Source organism: Candoia aspera, chromosome 2 (genome assembly GCF_035149785.1).
Source record: "Candoia aspera isolate rCanAsp1 chromosome 2, rCanAsp1.hap2, whole genome shotgun sequence".
In the NCBI taxonomy this organism is placed as follows: domain Eukaryota; kingdom Metazoa; phylum Chordata; class Lepidosauria; order Squamata; family Boidae; genus Candoia; species Candoia aspera.
The window spans coordinates 134,846,326-134,866,693 of record NC_086154.1 but is presented as its reverse complement, the minus strand read 5'-3'; the positions used below and the strand labels follow the sequence as shown (position 1 = coordinate 134,866,693).

Here is a 20,368-nt window from a genome sequence, read left to right as displayed (position 1 = left end):
CTTGGATGAGAATGCTGACATTTCCTGAGATTGCACGATGAAGTTGCTGAAATCTTGTGAGATTAAGGCCATTTTCTTTCTACAAAATCACATTTTGGGGGTCCTACAGCTGCCATCTGAGATTGTCACAGATGACACAGAATTTTCATCTACCTGATATGAACACATATTGTAGTGGGGAGCAGCTGTCCCCTCAGAGAACAAACCAGCCTTATATGCCCAGAGGGAGTCACCTGACCCCTGAGAGCCAATCAGGGAAAAGAAGGGGGCCCTGTTGGGTGGGAAGAGATTTTGTGCGTGGGGGAGTTGCCTGGGGACCTGGATGAGGGGGTGACCTCAGGCAAGGCTGGAAGATGAGTTGTTTAGCTATAGCTGGAATCGCGTTAGGAGTGCATTTCATCTTTTTTTTAGAACTGTGCATTAGGTGTAACACCTGATCTTCTTTTGGAACCTTCAATAAAGTTGATTCTTGGTTAACTCCTGGAGTTGACTGGTGGCCTTCTGGCACCCGCCTCAGCTATTGATTCCCTGAAGTTTGGTTTGGTTCCCCTTCCCATAATTTAGCCAGACCCAAGGGGGTGGGTGAGGATTTCAGCCTCCTCCTAATGCCCCGGAGGGCTGGTGGGGGAGGGAGAAGCTGCCTTATTACAAAGGGGGTGGGGGTGGGGGGTGGCAGCCAGGGGACCTTTCCAGGCACTCTTCCTCCCCGGGTGGGGGTCGCCTCAGAGCCGGAGGGCCTCAGAGGAGGGGCTGGTTCGGGCCTGAGGGCACCTTTCCCCTCATTACACATGTAATGCTCAATTGTTAAGGGAAGTATATAGTTTGCGGCCCTATTTCTGTGCAGAAAAAAAGTTAATTTGGTTGTGACGACTTCTTCTTCTTCTTCTTCTTCTTCTTCTTCTTCTTCTTTTCCCACCTTTTTAATCTCTCTCCCTCTCTCTAAAGGCAGTGAACATACCTAATACTGTTGGGCAGTGTTCAGCTTCAGGGTTTACTGACTACGGTCTAGACAGCAGATTTCTAGACAGATACCAGCCATGGAAGCCTATACCAGTATACTTAATAATCCTCCCTTCTATTTTCCCCACAACAATGTATACAAAGGTAAGCAGATTATATAATTTATATTTATCTTATTCAAAATCATTGTTGCATGCAACCTGGAAAGAAGATTTTTACCCATCAGGCACTTATGTAACAAATTCAAAATCTGCCATTTTTCTTTAACTCCTATTTTTGGGGGCCCAATACACCCTATTTCCAATCTATAAATACTGGAGGGAAACATAACCAGAATATTTCTCAAAATCATATCTAAGCTTATCATATGTTTTAAAATCTTGTTTAATAGATCACAGAGTTAGAATAAACATTTGTTCCCATCCTGAAAAATCACTAACAACTTTAGCTGCTGTTAAATTCTATAGAATAATTCAGAAAATTTATGGGTTACAGAGTCCAGTATTAGTCTACATGTATACAACACTTCACCTCATAAAACAACTAATTGCCTAATAAAAATTATGCATCTTCTTTTCTGTCACAATAACACTTCTTCTAATTCAGAAACAAACAAATCGCAGTTTCTGGTTCATACATTGTAATAAACCCTTGGACACAGAATCTTCCAGGGTGACTTTCCCTCTCAGCCCAACCTACTACACAGTTGCTGAGGGGGGGGGGGGGAAATGGAGGCAGAAACGCTACATATGCACCCCTGAGCTCCTGAATGAAAGGCAGGATATAAATCTAATAAAGAAATCATAATTTGAATTAATTGGATTGAGCCCGTTGGCATGAGTAGCAAAGCAGAAACAATTCAGAAGGGTTCCCGAGCAGGTTGGGGCTCCCCAGTATGGAAGGAGGAGTTCCTCAACAGTCTTGCATACTGTTGCATTAGTTTCTATAGCAATACAAGGGTTATGATGCTCTCCAAAGGCATCATTTTAACTTTACTTCAGTTTTATTTTGAAGGTGCAGCCTATCTGTCTCTCATAAGAAAGAGTTTGGGGGCACGTGATAGGTTAACAAAATAAGCATTCATGGGCCACAGTTCATTTCATCAGATGCACAGAGTGGACTTTTTCTTGAAAAATCTAACATTTGAAAAAGAAACGGCAATGCTGTCAGATAGGAGAACTACAACTACCACACTATCTTTAAAATATGATCTTAATAAGCCTTTCGGAAATACACTTAATAAAACAGGATTATTTCTACTTTTGTATTGGGGGGGGCAGGTGGAATAGGAACACCTCAGACTTCATAATTGCATAGAGAGATAGCCTTAGTAGCTAGATGGCATACTGCAACTGAGAAAAAGTATAGAAAAGGAGAGCTTCAGATTAATATGTACGCCTAGCCCTCTCAGAATCCATAAAAGAGCACAACTATTTCAATAGCATCATTCTTTGGCTGAGAAGGTTTAAACCTTCCATATGAAAATGAGATGAGGCAAGGGCTCATCTAAGAGTTTGTGGCATAAGTGAAGATAGTTTCACAGTGTTGGCATCATGTTCTACAGAGAAACCTTTTGTTGCTGTTGCAGTTATCCAAGTCTCTTCCTCCTGTATCACACATCTTGTGCAGACATTTCAGCCATGTTTTACATCCCATGACATAGCAGTGTGTATGAGAGAGGGATATACAGGCAGTCCTTGCTTATCGACCACAATTGGGACCGGCAACTTCGTCACTAAGTGATGCAGACGTTAAGCGAGACATCACAAGACCACGACTTGTGATTTTATTGCTGGCTTCTCCATTGACTCTGCTTGTCAGAATCTGGCTGTGAAGCATGCAAATGGTGATCATGTGACTGCGGGATGTTGCAACGGTCGTTAACGCCCACTGATTGTGAAGCGCCTGAATCTCAATCACATGACTGAGGATGCTGTGACATTCATAAGTGCGAGGATCAGTTGTCAAGTTACTTTTTCAGGACTGTAACTTTGGTCACTAAACAGGACAGTTATTAAGTGAGGACTACCTGTATACACATACACCCCACCCCCCAAAGGGCAATCTGTAAACCTTAACTGCCTCCTCTCACAGTTAACAGCTATCATATAATAGTGCCATTATTAGAATGTTATAGACTGGTAATAAACATAATGATAGGGGATCATTTATGAACTAAGTTAAAAATGCTTCCCATTTGGAATTTTTCAGGCAGGATGATGTTCAGAGATCAAGGATCACAATCCAATACTTGAAATCCAGCAACAGCTCCTCCTACAGCAGCATCTGTGCATTCCTCACATGTCATTCATATGTCCTGGAACTTCACTATTCACCATCCTGAGACAACACAGGCATTGTTGGGACTAGATCAGGTTTACTAATTTGTCTTTTGTCCATCCTGAATCTCCTACAAGGTAGCATAAAACCACTTCCCTTCTGTGCTTTTATTGTAGCTGAATTCTGGGTAACTCACTGGAATATGCCATCTTGGGGAGTGGGGGGGAGGGAGGTACTTCTAATAATTTTTAAGATAGATAATTTAAGCAAGGGAGAAAATCGAATGTGCTGTCCTTTTCTCCCTGTACTCTGTGTGGAAAAGCACCTTATCTCTCAGTGTTAGTTAAAAGCTACTCCCATCTACATAGCATGAGAGAAAACTCAGAAAAGGGCCCTAGCTGATAGAATAAACTCACTGGAAAAAGATGAACAATAGGGAATCAAGAAGGCTAATAACTATGAGGGCAATATTGCATAAACTTCATTGCCAGTGGTTGCTATTTAAATTAATTGTACTTTTGAGGAAATATGCATAGAAAGGATTTTTGGGTTAAAATCCTGTGTAGAGTTGTGATTACTTAACTGTGCAATTCCATATAAGGTAATTCAGATATTAAGCCCTATTAATTTCACTGAAATACAAACTGAATCAAATCTCTTGGAAGTGTAATATCCACTCTAGCATTTATACGATACCTAATCTGGAACTCTTCAGCAAAGGATCGTTACCTTGTCGTGGTGCTGGAGCTTGAGCACCTCAATGACGCCATGAGCTAAACCGTGAAGGGCCACCCAAGACGGGAAGGTCATGACAGAGAGGTCAGACTAAATGCGATCCCTGGGGAAGGTAATGGCAACCCACCCCAGTATTCTTGCCGTGAAAACTAAATGGATCAGCACAACCAGAGATATGTCGGTATACCATCGGAAGATGAGACCCCCAGGTCGGAAGATGGTCAAAATGCTACTGGGGAGGAACAGAGGATGAGTTCAACTAGCCCCAGATGTGATGACGCAGCTAGCTCAAAGCCGAAAGGACGGCTAGCGGCCGACGGTGCTGGTGGTGAACGGCGAATCCGATGTTCTAAGGATCAACACACCACTGGAACCTGGAATGTAAGATCTATGAGCCAGGGCAAATTGGATGTGGTTATTGGTGAGATGTCAAGATTAAAGATAGACATTTTGGGCGTCAGTGAACTGAAATGGACTGGAATGGGCCACTTCACATCAAATGACCACCAGATCTACTACTGTGGACAAGAGGGCCACAGAAGAAATGGAGTAGCCTTCATAATTAATAGTAAAGTGGCTAAAGCAGTGCTTGGATACAATCCCAAAAACAATAGAATGATCTCAATTCGAATTCAGGGCAAGCCATTTAACATCACAGTGATCCAAATATACGCCCCAACCACAGATGCTGAAGAAGCTGAAGTAGAGCAGTTCTATGAGGATCTGCAGCATCTACTGGACAATACGCCTAAAAGAGATGTTGTTTTCATCACAGGAGACTGGAATGCTAAGGTGGGCAGTTAGATGACACCTGGAATTACAGGTAAGCATGGCCTGGGAGAACAAAACGAAGCAGGGCATAGGCTGATAGAATTTTGCCAAGACAACTCACTCTGCATAACAAACACTCTCTTCCAACAACCTAAGAGATGGCTTTATACATGGACTTCCCCAGATGGACAACACCGAAATCAGACTGACTACATCCTTTGCAGCCAAAGGTGGTGGACATCTATACAGTCGGTAAAAACAAGACCTGGAGCTGACTGTAGTTCTGATCACGAACTTCTTCTTGCACAATTTAGGATCAGACTAAAGAGATTAGGGAAGACCCACAGATCAGCTAGATATGAGCTCACTAATATTCCTAAGGAATATGCAGTGGAGGTGAAGAATTGATTTAAGGGACTGGACTTAGTAGATAGGGTCCCAGAAGAACTATGGAGAGAAGTCCGCAACATTGTTCAAGAGGTGGCAACAAAATACATCCCAAAGAAAGAGAAAACCAAGAAGGCAAAATGGCTGTCTGCTGAGACACTAGAAGTAGCCCAAGAAAGAATGAAAGCAAAAGGCAACAGTGAAAGGGGGATATATGCCCAATTAAATGCAAACTTCCAGAGGCTAGCCAGAAGAGATAAGGAATTATTTTTAAACAAGCAATGCGTGGAAGTGGAAGAAGACAATAGAATAGGAAGGACAAGAGATCTCTTCCAGAAAATTAGAAACATCGGAGGTAAATTCCAGGCCAAAATGGGTATGATCAAAAACAAAGATGGCAAGGACCTAACAGAAGAAGAAGAGATCAAGAAAAGGTGGCAAGAATATACGGAAGACCTGTATAGGAAGGATAACAATATCGGGGATAGCTTTGATGGTGTGGTCAGTGAGCTAGAGCCAGACATCCTGAAGAGTGAGGTTGAATGGGCCTTAAGAAGCATTGCTAATAACAAGGCAGCATGAGACGACGGCATCCCAGCTGAACTGTTCAAAATCTTGCAAGATGATGCTGTCAAGGTAATGCATGCTATATGCCAGCAAATTTGGAAAACACAAGAATGGCCATCCGATTGGAAAAAATCAACTTATATTCCCATATCAAAAAAGGGGAACACTAAAGAATGTTCAAACTATCGAACAGTGGCACTCATTTCACATGCCAGTAAGGCGATGCTCAAGATCCTGCAAGGTAGACTTCAGCAATTCATGGAGCGAGAATTGCCAGATGCACAAGTTGGGTTTAGAAAAGGCAGAGGAACTAGGGACCAAATTGCCAATATCCGCTGGATAATGGAAAAGGCCAGGGAGTTTCAGAAAAACATCTATTTCTGTTTTATTGACTATTCTAAAGCCTTTGACTGTGTGGACCATAACAAATTGTGGCAAGTTCTTAGCGGTATGGGGATACCAAGTCATCTTGTCTGCCTCCTGAAGAATCTGTATAACGACCAAGTAGCAACAGTAAGAACAGACCACGGAACAACGGACTGGTTTAAGATTGGGAAAGGAGTACGGCAGGGCTGTATACTCTCACCCTACCTATTCAACTTGTACGCAGAACACATCATGCGACATGCTGGGCTTGAGAAATCCAAGACTGGAGTTAAAATCGCTGGAAGAAACATTAACAATCTCAGACATGCAGATGAGACCACTTTGATGGCTGAAAGCGAAGAGGAACTGAGGAGCCTTATGATGAAGGTGAAAGAAGAAAGTGCAAAAGCTGGCTTGCAGCTAAACCTCAAAAAAACCAAGATTGTGGCAACCAGCCTGATTGATAACTGGCAAATAGAGGGAGAAAATGTAGAAGCAGTGAAAGACTTTGTATTCCTAGGTGCAAAGATTACTGCAGATGCTGACTGCAGTCAGGAAATCAGAAGACGCTTAATCCTCGGGAGAAGAGCAATGACAAATCTCGATAAAATAGTTAAGAGCAGAGACATCACACTGGCAACAAAGGCCCGCATAGTTAAAGCAATGGTGTTCCCCGTAGTAACATATGGCTGTGAGAGCTGGACCATGAGGAAGGCTGGGAGAAGGAAGATCGATGCTTTTGAACTGTGGTGTTGGAGGAAAATTCTGAGAGTGCCTTGGACTGCAGGAAGATCAAACCAGTCCATACTCCAGGGAATAAAGCCAGACTGCTCACTTGAGGGAATGATATTAAAGGCAAAACTGAAATACTTTGGCCACATCATGAGAAGCCAGGACACCCTGGAGAAGATGCTGATGCTGGGGAGAGTGGAGGGCAAAAGGAAGAGGGTCCGACCAAAGGCAAGGTGGATGGATGATATTCTAGAGGTGACGGACTCGTCCCTGGGGGAGCTGGGGGTGTTGACGACCGACAGGAAGCTCTGGCGTGGGCTGGTCCATGAAGTCACGAAGAGTCGGAAGTGACTAAACAAATAAACAACAAAAAAACTGGAACTACGGTAATATAAATCCTGTTAATTAAAGATATGTCACCATAACAATGGTTGGATGGTGCTTACAAAAGTTCATCCGTGGTGCATCCTTCTAGTCCAGCAACCAGTTTTCAAACTATGGCTGGGGCTTTACAGCAGCACACGCTCAGTCTGAGCATGAAGGATGTTGCCTTCCTGTTACTTTTCTCACGTAACAAGATATTCTAACCATGCAAGTCCCAAAGGCTTAAACGCGAAGTTTTCGCGGCTGACAAGCAGTTCCATCTGCAGTTGATTTGACCAAGTTTCTGTTAAAGCCCCGAATTACTCTCACAGAATTCTCTAAGGGAGCATCATCTCCTCCACCAACGTGGAAAACCAGAGCCGGAACTTTAGTTAAAACCGAACCGTGCGTTTATAAGGCCACGCCCCCTTTCTTTTTTCTTCCTCTTAAAGTGAGCGCGGCCAATCACCGCTACCTCAGGACCAGATTCGGCCAATCAGAGACCGTTTCTTCGTTCTGAGAAAGATGGCGACCTTGCGAGTGGGTTAGAGGGTGATGGACGCTGCGGCTGGACCCCGCCATGGCGAGCAAACAGCGGCAAGCCGCGTCGGGAACGAGAGCTAAAAAGCTGCTCCTAACGAGCCCGGCGAGGCGGGGCAATAGACGAAGAGCTGCTGTTGAGGGTGGCCAACATGGCGAGAGTCCCTGCAGCGAAAACAGAGCGGAGGGTGAGCAGCCTGCGGAGCTCCCTGTTTCTCCTTGGTATTTGCCTCTTTCTGCCCAGCCTTGGGCAGTGTGGCTCGCCTCCCTGCGCATCACTTTAGCTTCATCCGGTGCAAAAATAATTTGTCCTGGATTCCCTGAGGTTTATTCCCAAGGAATGATAGCGAGCTTGGAATACAGCTCCCACCATCCTATGCCGGCTGGGACTGATGGGAACTGTAGTCAGAAGCATCTGGATCTAACCGAAGGGTTGGCGGGTCGGGTACCATATTATTAAAATTCAGACTTCCCGCCCCACCTCTTGGTAATACACGTTAGAAGATCCTTTCCCTAATTTATAATGCTTGTTTCCCATTAGGTGTTTTCTAGGATCTTGCTACGTTTTCCTAGTGAATTTTTAGTGAATTCCAGATAAGTAAATGCATTGCACTTAAACACTGATGAATTTATTATAGCTTCTGATAAAATAAACTTCTTATCCTGTGGGTCTGTAAGGATCTCCAAGAATATTATATCTTTGTATGAACTAAAAGCTGAAGGTTTTTTTCTTCTCAAAAAAAAAAAAAAAAAAGCTCCCATCCCTAACATACAAGCATTTCAGAATACTCATAATTCAAACGAATTTTTTAGGTCATACTTTGCAGTTATCCCAAAGCTATCTTGTAATCCTGCAGATGTCTCTCTGAATCAGATCCAGGTTGAGATGAAGATAAACCTAGTTAACTGTTACATATTTTATGAATGATACTGATACAAAACAGTTTTAACCAATTTGTTTTTATTATGAGAACCATTTCCAGTGAAATCTTAGAAGGCAGACTAAGAGAAAATTAAAATATAAACTGAACTTCTCATCTACCACTTTATTTTTTACAGAGTTTATGAAAGAAATATACATAGGAGTTCTTGAACAAACACAAATGAAGGGAAAATTGACAATATATTGCCTCAGAAACAACAAAGACTTCTACATGTTTAGGGCTGAACCAAGACATTTTGCTTCCTGAGGTGTGCCAGCAAATGATCCCCCACTCTTTTTGTTGTTGTTGTTGTTATCTTGAACTCCTTACTGGTCCTCAGTGTAATTTACATAACTGGACTGTTGTGGGGATAAAAGAGGAGGGCCTTTCACCAACCAGGAAGGGTAGGGATCCAGACTGCAGGTGGGGGAGCTGATGTTACAGAGAACCTATCTACTTCAACTCATCCTAGGTAACCAGGCAAGCCTTTCTCATTGGAACTTGCCCAGCTGGCATCCAACTCCAAACAGGTGTGAGCAGTTTTGATCATCAGTTGCCTAGATAATGCCTCAGTTTCCTCTTAACAGTTTCATTTTACCAAAGCTCATCAAGTCGGTATAAATGTCCATTTTGGGTAGGACTTCTGCTTTTTTGATAATATGATCTTGGTTTTTTTATCTGCTTCTATAGAAAGGTCTTTGTATAAGACACCAAAGAGAACTCAGGTGAGCAGATCTCGGTTGCCTACCTTCAGTTCTCCTGCAAATGAAATTGACATGCAGCAAGAGATCTTTTGGGATCCTCAATCACCTACAACATATAAACTAGGTAACTATTGTTACTCATATTTAAAATGTTTTCTAAGCAGTAACTTATCTTTCAAAATGTGTGTTAACAAGCCCTAGAACATCCTGACTCTATGCATGTTGCTGAACTATAGCACCCAGTATCCATTAAAAATAGCTGCTCAGGAGGTAGTTATTTATTTATGAATACTAGGAGCAGGCTGTCCAAAAAACTGTGCAACTAAATATGCTTGTGTAGTCTTTTAAAGACTTTACTGCTTTACTCTTGAGCTCCCACCTTCCAGGGTGAAGTGAGTCAACTCTGTGGAGGAATCTAATTACAGAGCAATCTCTCCAGCTTGTCCTGCCAGGAACTTAGCTTGTTAAGTTTGCCAGATAGAAACAAACCTCTCTTTCCTTTTGGATGTTTGCTGTCTTTGTGCTGTTTTGTTTTTCTCCTTTGTCTAATAGGTTTGTAATGGTAGGTGAGATTTCTGTGTTGTATTGATTTTTTATTGGTTTAATTTATATAGCTGCCCATCTCATATTTGTGACTCTGAGTGGCACACACAATTAAAATAACAAAAACCAAAAAAACTCTGGGTTGATTTGTTTGATCAGTTTGTTTTCTTGGCTGTCCATGATATTCTCAGGAGTTCTTCAACATCAAAGTTCAAAGACATCAATACTCTTCCTGTCCTGCTCCTTCTTTCGCTTTCCAATTTTCGCTTCCATAGAGTTTCACAGGGAATACCATGGCTTGCACTATTCTGATCTTTGTAGGCATAGACATATCATGGCTTCTGGATATCTTTTCCAAGGCCTTCATGGCTACTCTACCTTGTGCTAGTCTGCAGCATATTTCTTGACTGCTTGTTCCTTTACTGTTGATGGTTGATCCTAAAAGGTAGAAGGTATCTGCTACTTTGATGTCCTCATTATCAGTTCTAAGACTGGTTGTTGTACCTGTTGTCATCAGTTTGGTTGTGCTTATATTTATTTTTTTACTATACTCCTTGACTTTTATTACTAAACCTTGCAGATCCTCTGCATTTTCAGTTATTAGAGTACTGGCCCAATAGAAACACCCGTAAAATTCCTGGGAAATCCCCAAGCACCATCAGGAAATCTGCTGGATCTATCAGATATTTGGGGCGGACCATATTAAGAGGTTCCTCTTCTCTGCAGATTGGTGGTTTGAGTTAATCCTATTGTCACAAAGAAATGACCTGTCCATGATAATGGACTGATAGAACCAGATCACAGCACATCTGCTCCAAGGTGAATACCAAATCTAAAGAGTGGCTAGCCACACAAATTGAGCCAGTGATGATCTAGGACAAGCCTGTGGTTGGCAGAGTGGCCATGAACTCCTGAACCATCTTTGATCCCATATTGGGAGGTTGAAATCACCCAGTACTAGCATTCTAACCACAACTACCCCTGCAGTGAAATTGAGCAGCTTGGTGAAAGATGCTACTTTGTAGTAGCAGCATCCTAAGTTTGCTTTTTTGATACTGCATCACAAGCAAGGCCTCACATCTGGCCATCTGCATAACAGAAATTCTTGTAGCAGCTGTGGGTACAATTGCCACACCACCTACCCTACCCTACAAGATATGAAACCCAGCTGCACAGATATCCACGAGGGGGCACCCCCCCCTTCATCCAAGTCTCAGCCAAGCCCCAATAATATGTGCCAAGTCTGTGAAAGGCTGGCAGCAGACCTGGATTCAGTAGCATCACCCCAAGCCCAGAGTGCCCAGTAATCTGGTTACCTGGTTGCTGAGTAACAATTGTGGGATTGGAAGTAAAGATGGGAATCAAATTTCTAATCTCTCTTCCCCTGGAACAGGAAAATATGTCACTTAAAAAGATGGGATAGAAATGTTTTTAGTAATTTATTTTTAATGTATCCGTTCTGTAGTAGATATTTCAGTTTTCAGTCAGTTTATATGGTATACCTGTTTACTTATAACCACTGTTTCCAGTCCCTGAACAAGATGATTAGAATGCACAGCTGTCTGGAGTTTGTTTTAAGCTTACTGTATCATCTGCAGAGTAGTTTTAGGCACAACTGAAAGAGTGTTTCATTTGTTACTTGTGGATTGTTTACGGTAGTCCTGAAAATACTCTGAGACAATTAGCAAGCTAAAAATATCCAGGTTTTGGGGAGGAAAAGTCAGCAAGTCTATTCACTGATAAGCCAGAATTAGGGCTTATGATGATGATGTTAATGCACTCCTACATTGGGAAACACTATGCTTGCACATTTGCCAATCTTGGCCTGCTTTTAAAGTTGAGAAGCCCTCATTCTTATTCCAATTCAGCATTTTCTTCTTCTTTTTAGGCAACAGTCAAAAGAAACTGACAGTTGGTGGACATACAGTTGAGATCTCAGAAATTGTTAATCGAATTGCTCCTCAGGTAATGATCTTCCTAAGATGCAACAGTATAAGTTTGGCATTTTGTACTTTCTTTAACAGAAGGTTGTTTATGATTGCTTATAATTCCAGTAATAAATAAATAAATAAGTACTTCCTCAAAATAGGCTGTTTATCTTGATCAGTGGTTCTTAAACTGTTTGACCCAATTACCCCTTTTCACAGAGTCAAATAATGTCATTCAAGCAGACTCTGTTGTTTTACACAAGCTTCTCGGCAGCGGAAGTCCCAAACCGGATTCTTGACTCAAACAATTAGAAATTGCTTCCTTAACCCAAGGATATGCCCAAACTACTGATTTAGATTATCAGATGACATTAACATCCTGATTGTCCTGAATGTGAGGTACTTGATTTTACCCTAAGATGAAAAAGCTTCACTTGAACACATTGGAACTTAATTTCCACTATATGAATACAGAAAATAGGCCATACCAATCCAGGATAGTAGTACAAATGTGCTTGCCATGTTCCTCTTCTCCCAGTCTGTGCTACCATTAAAAAATGGAGTGCTCGTTGGATAATGCTGTTCCAGCATGGCAGTGGACCTTTCCATGCTGCTGTGGACCTTAGCAGTGGCCCAGCTGTGCCTGTTTTGACACACTGTGTTCAGCAACAGGGAATACCAGTTGCCCTTTTCATCTGAATTATGGGATGTGGAACTAGAAGAGGGCTTTTTGATACTGTGGCTGGAGGATTGTTTCTGCCATAGGACTGGATAGCTGTGGCTGGTGGAACCATTTTCTTCTCTGTTCCCCAAAGACAGTAGAGTCCAACATCCCAGTTGTTTGATGCTGCCTTCTCCAGTAAGCAGGTCGCTACAGGAACTTCTAGCTAACTCTGCCTTTATTTGTTCCTTTTCCTTTCTTTTACCCAACCATCATTCATTGTGAGAAGTCGCTCTTTGTCCCTGGACACATCAGGAGACTTTTTGGCTGGCTGTGTCTGCCATTTTATGGCCTCTGCCCATTGAGTATGGGCCTCCCCAGGAAGTACAACTGGGGAGCTCTGTTCCCCCCTGATCTCAGGGGACAGAGACTGACTGTGCCCCTTCCACGGAGGTAGAAAAGTCATCCCCTGTGCCTTTGGGACCAAGGACCACTGGCTTGGAGAAGATGAAACAGAAGGATGGAAGATTTGTTTTCCTTTTTCCCAGTGACCCATGGGCCATTTTCCGTGTGGTGTTTTGTCAGTGGATAAGGCAAACACCCCTGCTAAGCTCTCCCCCTCAGATCCTAGTGCTTCTTTAATCACCTGGGGCCCTGAAAGGTAACTCTGTGCCCCAGGAAAGCTGGCCAGATGGTCAAGCACACTTTGGCTGCGATCATGGAGAGCTTCAAGAGATAAAAATATGTTCCATCTATATGAGGGGCTTCCAGAAGCACCTCCCGTGAAAATGCTGGCACTCCTCCTCTGGATTTTCATTCTTATTCCCAGAATGGATTGCTCAATACGCATGGTCAGTTGCAATGGGGAGGGATATCTCCTTGGACATGAGGCACAGGTTCCCTGGTCACTGGCTTTTCCCACGGCTCTCTTTCCCCCAGACCTTTAAACTGGTGGAAGGGAGAGCCATTGGAGGAGGAAGATTGTGAAGTGGTCCTTTGAAATGATTCCTCTCCTAGCCAAGAAGATCTGTAAGACCTTTGTCCCCAAGGAGGTGCAGGGCCAGTCCCTCATTGTTGGACCAGGATAGCCCAAGTATTCCCAGAAGCTTCAGACCTGGTGGCAAGTATTTCCATCCCAGATGCACAGAACAAAGTCATCCAAGAAAGTAGCTGAACCTTTGTACAAAAGCTCTGTCCTCTGTACTTGGCTGTCCTTCATCTTTTTTCACATTGTCTAAATAGTAGCATTTGAATAATATTACAGCTAATAATGCATAATAATATCACTAATTGCTCAGCCTACTCCAAGATTAGGTTTGACAGAAAATCAGGAATATAAATGTTTGAAAACAGCAGTATCCAAAACAACACGATGACACCACACATGCAGAGATATCACTGCATAAATGCCATGATTATGTACCCCAACCAGAATTGTTTGGTAATGTCATGATGCATATTTTGTCATTTGCCCTTCTGAGGACATTCTCACCACGTTAGAAAATTTAAAAGGTAGTTTTAGAATTCATAACACTAAGGTAAATTAGGTAGGTGTGTCCATTTAATCAAATTCTATGATTCTGTAATTCTGTGAAATTGATAATGTTTATTCTTATTGTTTAGGATGAAAAACCTGCCTGTTACGAAGGATCTCTTCTTGGGGTATGGATTGGTGAGGATGCAATTCCTTGTACACCTGGAATAACAAAAGTACGATCTAGAACAAAAATAAATACTGCAAGGTATGTTGGGAAACTTCTGTTTGGTTTTCAGAATCATCAGAAACTTCTAGATACTATTTTCTATGTAGGAAAACTAGAGAACAGTTTAGTGTAGTGGCAAAGGTGCTGAGCTAGAAACCAGAAGGCTGAGTTCTAGTCCACCTTTAGGCATGAAAGTCAACTGGGTAACCTTGGGCCAGTCACCCTCTCTCAACCTAACTGTGGTTTTTGTGGGGAAAATAGGAGGCAGGACCTTTAGGTATGTACATTGCTTTTTGTTGACCAAAGTAAAGGTGGGATAAAAATCAAATAAAATAAAACCTCTGTGTTCAGTGCTATCAATTATATACACACAACCAGCTTCCTGATACAAACTCGAAAGTGTTTACTGCAGTCATAAATCCTGAACTGTAGTAACAGCAGCATATTGAAAACTGCAAACTTTCTGCTTAAAAGTTAAATAGAAAAGCTTACTTTTCAGATAGTCCAGAGAGACAAAACACCAGACATGATTTAAGAGTGCTCCGGTTGCAGATCCAGAGTTAACTGGGTAATCCCAAAAATCCAAAGCAGTTGATGATGTGGTGAGTGGAACGCTGATTCCCAGAAAGAGCCACTCAAGCCACCATTTCCCTTGTACAGCCCTTGTTACCAGCTTGACTAATTTGCTGTGTCTCACTTCTCACTTAAGTAGATGGCCTGATTTCCATTGCTCTTTTAATTTGTGACATGTTGCTGGGCTTGGGATTTTGCCAAGTTTAGGCTCTGGATCAGCTGAGTCAGTTGGCCTTGTGTCTCCTCAGGTGTGCTCTCTTCTGCTAATTCCTTTGGTGCAGGCTGGTCAAGCTCTTCAGCTTCTGAATCTGAAGACTCAGACTGATCCTAATTCTGGGCAATGCTAAATGTCATAATTTAGAAAAGCATTAAAATCTTTCTGTTTCAGACAGCTTTTTAGAATATGTTGTAGGCTTTAAGTTATATTGTTAGCATTTAAACTTTGGTTGTTTATTTTTTAAAAAAATGCTTTGATTTATTTTAAATATTTTGTATTTAAGCATAAATTTTTTCGTATAATTCGGATATTTATATGTAAAATGCTTTGCATGCTCTTTGTAGAAAAGTGAAGAACTATTTTAAAAGGTTAAACTTTTGCTGGAGTTGAATCTTACTGTGAAATGATTGATCTGTCTTCCAAGAAGTATAAGCCATTTCCAAATACCTTATGTTGGTGATATTTTTTTCTGCTGCTTGTCCATATAGAGATAATCAATTAAATCATGGAGAAGAGGAACTTATGAAGTTAGCAAAGCAATTTGATAAAAATCTGATTGAAGCAGTTCAGGAACGATACATTCTGCAGCCAAATACTGTCCATGTTTCATCGGCAGCAAAACTGTCAACTGACCATCATATCAAGGTCCAGACAGAAGATCAGTGGCAATTGCTGAATGAACATCCTACAATTAGCACTATTTTGTCCCTTGGAACGTTTAAGGAGAATGCTAGGACAGCTGAAAATCTTAAGAGCAGCAGTCAGAAATCCATAGATCTAGATGCTGAAGGAGCACTTAATGACCTTTTTGATTGCTCTACCCAAAAGTGTAGTGGTCAGCTGAGCCAAGATCTGTTAAACCGTTCCTTGATTTCTGTGGTACAGGATAAGGGTACTTTGCTGAAGGCAGGGCAGACTTTGGTTAGGGATGGACCTCAGGGGCAAAGTGCCATGCTTCTTAAACAGCATTCAGAACTCCTTCCAGCTGAAAAAGCTAAAACAACTTCTGTACAAACAGTTTCAGGTGTAGAGCTTTCTAATAATAATCCTGACAAGGCTATCAGTGATGACAACTATGATTGGGGTGCTGATTTGTTTCCTGATGATTCACTTCTCATGCAAATTACTCAGGAGCCTGAATTGATGAAGAGTGCAGAAGATGCTTGTATTTCTGAGGGAAAGGGAAAATCAAAAAAAAGAACTGTAAGTTCCAAGAAGCCATCTGTTGCCCAGGGTGGAGTTTTTAATTCTTCCAGTACTGTACCAGTATCATGTGTTTCCGTGCCAAACCAAAACGTTTGGACAGAAAAAGCCAAGGTTATTCCTTCATATTCCTATGAAGATAGCTTGTTAAAAACCAGCAAGGTGGACTTGTCTTCTAAAAACAGGCAAAACAACACTCTGGACTATAATTTTATTGCAATGAAATCTGAAAATAAGAATATGCCATGTGGCCTTACCCAACTTAAAAGTGCAACTAATACTAGTTCTCCCGAAAAAAGAACTGCTTCTGTTTCATTATATTCTGATCTAGCTAAACTACCTACTGGGAAATTCAAAAGCCATGTGCATGGCACAAGCCATCAGGCATCAGTTGTGTCTACCAATAAAAAGCCTCATGATCTAAAGACAGCAGATAGCCAAGGAAGCTCTGGTTTTCCAAAACAGACATCCATGGCAAAGAAAGGCACGTTTTCATTTGATGATTGGAGCGAGCCCAAGTTTTCAGATGAAGTTCTAGAGTTGTTTTGTGAATCTTGGGGCACCAACTGTGATGATGATGACTTGCTTTATCAAGTTTGTGATGATGTAGAAAGAAAAACACTGAGCCAAATGGGTATGAAAGAGACTGGAAAAGCTAAATCAACAGCGAGGAGTACTTCCAATTTGGAGCAGAGCCTTTGTCAGCCAGGGCCCAATCAAGGGTTTTCCATTTGCCCACCGGCTAAGAAGAATCATGCAGGCAGGAAGACTTTTTCATTGGATCCACCTGTTGCAACAAGGAAGAATGAGAATTCTGAAAATATGGCTGCAGTGTGTGAAGGCAGCTTTGCATCTGGAACTGGCACAGCTACTGCCTCCAGTGTGCAGCAAAATATTAATAATAGGCAATGGCAGAATGGCCATGATGTGGGCAAGATACAAACTAACTGCAATCAGTTATCCTTATCTGAAAAATCAAAGTATATGTTCAAGAAGACCAATAGTTCTCAAGCCCTTGCTTTGGACGATAAAAATGTAAATGTAGGCAGTCTTTCTGGAACTAACATCGGGTTGTGGGAAAGCAAGAATGCACCAAATATTCCATTTCAGAAAGTCATGAATGGCAAGCCAGTTTTTAAGAGACACCTCTCCATTGATTTTGCACCATCTGAAAAAGGTAGGTGTTGCTCCTCCTCAAAATAATATGGTTCTTATAAGTAAGCCATCTTCACCTACGGAATCATTCTTTGGGAATCTCTGGATCTTAGTAGAATGCACTCTGGCACTGCAGTGTTAGTTAAGCCTGGAAGTTTGTTCTGTCACAGATAAGGTACTACATCTGGCAAAATAGTATGTTAGATGAGATTAAGGATGCCTTTCATCCATCTTTCTATTCTTAATACTGATCAGTTAGACTCCCTGGGGGACCCACCACTGGGGCATGAATACAGTGATTTTTTTACAAGGGAAGGGCGCTTGGTATCTGTTATGCTTTACATTTTAAAAAAAAATCCTTGACAACAGAATATAGGAATTCTGGAGCAGAACTATGCCGGGTCAAATTTATTTGTGCTGCGTGGGCCAATACCTCCCTATAGCCCGTTTGCTTTCTTAATAGTGTATTTTTCTTTTGTGATTTCTCTGCCTGACATTAATGCCACTTGTTCTGATCTTTGGATCTGCCTAGAGATAGTTTCATTTTGCCTTTTTTTATCAGTCTCAGGATTGTATCAGTTATTTAACAAGACTGCCAAAATCCATGTTTAGAAATGAGACTATGCAAATTGTACTTACAATTAATAGTTGTAGTTTTAACTAATTGTTCTTCCTATTCCACTTCCTTAGATTCTATAAGTTGGTTCTTGAAAAGGGCAAAATTTTAAAGCACCCCTGATAAAAATGACTCCCTCCCCTTTACTTGGTGGACATTTTTGCAAGAATTAGATGGCAAGACTTACTCTAACGTATTATTACTAAAGTTCCTCTCCTGATCAGTAGAATGTAATGTACCAGATAAATCTGGCTACGTCAAACTGTTTGTCTTCTCTTTGCAGAACATAAAAGTAGATGTTCTCAAGAAGAAATTGCAAGGAAAAAGCAAGAAGCTCTTGAGCGAAGAAAGTGTAAAATAGAAGCATTGTTCAAAAATGCTGTACCTACTTGAGTATATTTCAGTACAGACAAATTACTGATAGGTGGGCAGTGGAATCATTGTCATTGTAAAATATATATCTATATTGTACAGTACTGCCAACTCCTTCACCTATATTCTATTTATTTTTCTGCGGAATACCAGTATTAATTGCTTTTGTTTGAGTTTCCTTCCTTCTGTCCTTTTTTGGAAACACTATTGATTACAACTGTGAATTTTTATAAATTGCTTACCTAGTCTTGGGGTATTAGATCAGCAGCTGTTTTACTGATACCAATTCTTTTCTGATTAAAGTATGCAACTGGCATCTGTTATTCCCCATGAAACGTAATGATGTGTCAATTCTTACTTTGGACTATTGAGAAGACAGATATCTCAGTTTAATGCTATATTCGTCATTTAGTCCATTTTCCTATATAACATGATTCTTTAAAATTTGCAACATACTGTTTATTCCAAGGTCATGAATAACATTTCAAGCTTTAAAGTGTGTACCTATAGAATGAATGTAAAACTTCAGTTGTGAGCCTTGAATGTAAGTCATAGCTTGGCCCCATTTTAATTTTGATTTACAAGGACCAATTCTGTCGCAAAAATGTGAAAGTTTCCTATCATTTATTTATCATTGTAAATTATGTACATGCTGTAAATTCTGATTAAACTGATAGCATTCTCTGATTATGCGCTTTTCTTACCTGTAATTAGAACGTAACTAAAGTAGGATTCTTACCTCTTCACTTAAGTGAAAGGGATCTGCTCTCTGCTGGAAGTATGCATCAATGTGTTGGTGACTTTTCAAGCTATTTCTGTGCAGATTCCATTCTGTAACTCAATATAATAAACAGTCGGGAAGATGATAGCTGTTCTGTAGTACTAAAGTTATGGGGCCTACTCATCTTCAGTAAGAAGAAATTGTTATAGTCTTATCTCTGCATCATGAGCCACAGAGTTGAGGACTGGATGTCATGCACTATTGACTTGGAAGCAATGCACGTCTTCTGATAGATTTTTAAAAAATAACTCTTGCTTCTCACGCTGTAGGATTTTATTGTGAGGAGGTGTTACGAGGAACCTCATTCCTCTAGATTCCGATGTGATTGCAGCAAGTAATATGTCTTATACTATACAGAATACAAAATACATTTTCCCATGGGAGTCTAGATAAATAGCGGGATGAAACGTTTCAAGTTAAAAAGTGGCAATGCTAGTCTTCTAACAACCAAGAGTTGGCCTAGTACAAGACCCTCATTCAGATCTTCCCAAAAGTCATTGCCTTGAAGAAATCACTTATTTTTGAACTTCTTCAAACAGAACAAAATTATGTTACAGAATTCATTATATAATGGACTTTTAAAAGGGGATTAGACAAATCCACAGAGTACAAAGGTATCAGTGGTTATTGGTGGTGTAACTTAGCTCCAAAATCAGAGGCAATAAATTTTTGCTGGGAAATATTTATGCTCTGCAGGCATCCCAGAGGAATTTGATCAGTTACTGTCAGAAAAGAAAACTGAATCCATATAGTGTCTTGTGCTTGTTACAACCAATATTGACACTACATTGTTTGAAACCTTACTATTTATAAGCTTCCTCCATGGAGAATCTGGAACGGTTTGCCTAAAAAGGTTAGCGACTGCACAGAAACAGCTTAGGAAGCCACCAACACACTGATGCGTTCTTCCAACAGCAGATCCCTTTCACTTATTTAACGTATTCCATGCTCCAGAAAGATGTACATCTTCTGATAGACTTGCAAGAAGTAGCAGAAGCTTCTCACAATGTAAGATGTTTATGTGGGGAGGTGTTATGAGAAACTTGATTCCTCCAGATTCTTATGTAGTTGCAGTAAGTCATATATCTTACATATAAAGCAAAATATTTTGCCCCAGGTGATTCTAGGTAAACAGTTGACTAAATTTTTAAGTTTAAAAACCAGCAATGCTTGTCTTCTAACAGCCAGTTTGGTGTAGTGGTTAAGGCAGAAGGCTAGACGATGGGAGACTAAATTCTAGTCCTGCCTTAGGCACGAAGCCAGTTCAGTGACCTTGGCCAGTCACTCT

General features: G+C 41.1%; 1 protein-coding gene across 1 annotated transcript; it reads left to right on the top strand.

The window, feature by feature from the left end:
• Positions 1-7,649: 7,649 nt before the first annotated feature.
• On the top strand, positions 7,650-18,986 carry ETAA1 (ETAA1 activator of ATR kinase). The gene is made up of 6 exons (XM_063293757.1): positions 7,650-7,889; positions 9,315-9,452; positions 11,760-11,836; positions 14,084-14,202; positions 15,442-17,333; positions 18,211-18,986. The coding sequence occupies exons 1-6, from the start codon at positions 7,742-7,744 to the stop codon at positions 18,318-18,320; spliced, it is 2,484 nt and encodes an 827-aa protein (XP_063149827.1). The 5' UTR covers positions 7,650-7,741; the 3' UTR covers positions 18,321-18,986.
• The last annotated feature ends 1,382 nt before the right edge of the window (positions 18,987-20,368 follow it).

Coding starts and splice junctions, on each gene's coding strand:
- ETAA1 (XM_063293757.1), top strand. CDS start 7,742: ATGGCGAGCAAACAGCGGCAAGCCGCGTCGGGAACGAGAGCTAAAAAG. Junction 7,890..9,314: donor CAGCGAAAACAGAGCGGAGG/GTGAGCAGCCTG, acceptor CTGCTTCTATAG/AAAGGTCTTTGTATAAGACA. Junction 9,453..11,759: donor ACCTACAACATATAAACTAG/GTAACTATTGTT, acceptor TCTTCTTTTTAG/GCAACAGTCAAAAGAAACTG.